Source organism: Nanorana parkeri, unplaced genomic scaffold, assembly GCF_000935625.1.
Source record: "Nanorana parkeri isolate BGI_ZX_2015 unplaced genomic scaffold, ASM93562v1 scaffold2105, whole genome shotgun sequence".
NCBI classification, from domain to species: Eukaryota; Metazoa; Chordata; class Amphibia; order Anura; family Dicroglossidae; genus Nanorana; species Nanorana parkeri.
Genome location: NW_017308373.1, coordinates 85581 through 86858, shown reverse-complemented (window position 1 = coordinate 86858; position 1278 = coordinate 85581). Strand labels below are relative to the sequence as shown.

The 1278-nt window shown below is 41.6% G+C and overlaps 1 protein-coding gene across 1 annotated transcript in view; it reads left to right on the top strand.

Moving 5' to 3' along the window:
- Nucleotides 1-827: 827 nt before the first annotated feature.
- LOC108800693 (cathepsin L-like proteinase) overlaps nt 828-1278 on the top strand; it is a 29310-nt gene continuing 28859 nt past the window's right edge. The window contains exon 1 of the mRNA XM_018572683.1: nt 828-950. Coding sequence (XP_018428185.1) covers nt 828-950 — 123 coding nt within the window. The remainder of the gene's footprint in view (nt 951-1278) is intronic.

The following is a 1278-nucleotide window of genomic DNA, read 5'->3' as shown; positions in this document are numbered from 1 at the left end:
CACCATGGCACGTCAGCCTTTGTCTTAATCTAAACTGAACACTGATTTAATCTATTTGATATAAACTAATTGCTAATTCTGGACCTCTGACAGGAAGAAATCAACTGATTAGTAATTATAAAACAAGCTCATTGATGTTGTAACTTATACCATGGATAATAGAGTTTATTGAAAATCTTCTCGGATTTATTAATTATACACTAAATGCATTACACAAGGCACAGCCTCTCCCTAATAGTATTCCAAATAAACAGCATACAGATCAAAGGTTCTTAGCAATCAGATTTTTTTTTAGAGGCTGCAAGAAAAGCATTTCCAGTCTTGAGCCTCAGGGCCTGTTCACATGAGATCAGGTCCTGATCAGGTGCTGATCAGCAGACGTGGAGCTGCTGATGCAGTGCGTTTTTGACGCTTTTATGATGCGTTTTTAATGCGTTTTCGGTCCGGATGCTGACAGTTAATTTTTTGTCAACGTTGATAACATCATAATAACTGCGCACGTGAGAACTGGAGCCCATAAAACACATAGGGATACATTGGGATGCATTTTGAGTGCAGCAGCGTACGGAGCCGGTCAGCACACAAAACGGACTTCGTGTGAACAGGCCCTTAAAGTGTATTTCCACTTTAACAGCCAAATTGGGATAATACCTACATTATGTTTGTTATATGTTCTCATTCAAATTACATAACTTTGATATGTGCAGCAAAAATTGCTTCTTACATTCCTTGCTATCTCTAAACTGAGTTTTACCCTGGAATGCAAGGAAGGAAGAGGGAGGTGTTAATGTTTGCCAAGTGGCGTAACTATCTCCATAGCGACCAGCATGGTCTATGGTGGGCTCTGCAGCAGTGAGCAGTGGAATGATCTGCTCTTCGGCTCTGCCGTCAGAGCCAGCATGAGCAGCGCTGAAGGGGAGACAGCGCAGGCATGGGAATGTGTTCTGGAGGTAGGTCACTTTTTTTATTTTATTGGTGGGCGGGGTGCCATACAAATTTTGCTATGGGGCCCTGTGATTTCTAGTTACGCCCCTGTGTTTGCCATAATAAACCCTGTCTGAATAATGCTGGCAGATCTCATTATCAGTTGTAAACTAGAGTTGACTGCAGTATATCCTAACAAAGAGTTAAAGATCTAGAATCATCGTATGGTAATGAGAGGAAGCTCAGTCAGTCCCTAGTCCTTCTATGGGGACAGTTTTTCCTGTCACTTTGAAATTGTACAAGAAGCTTGCGGTCTGTCCAAAGGCTTGCTCATGAGAACCATCTAAAAAAAGA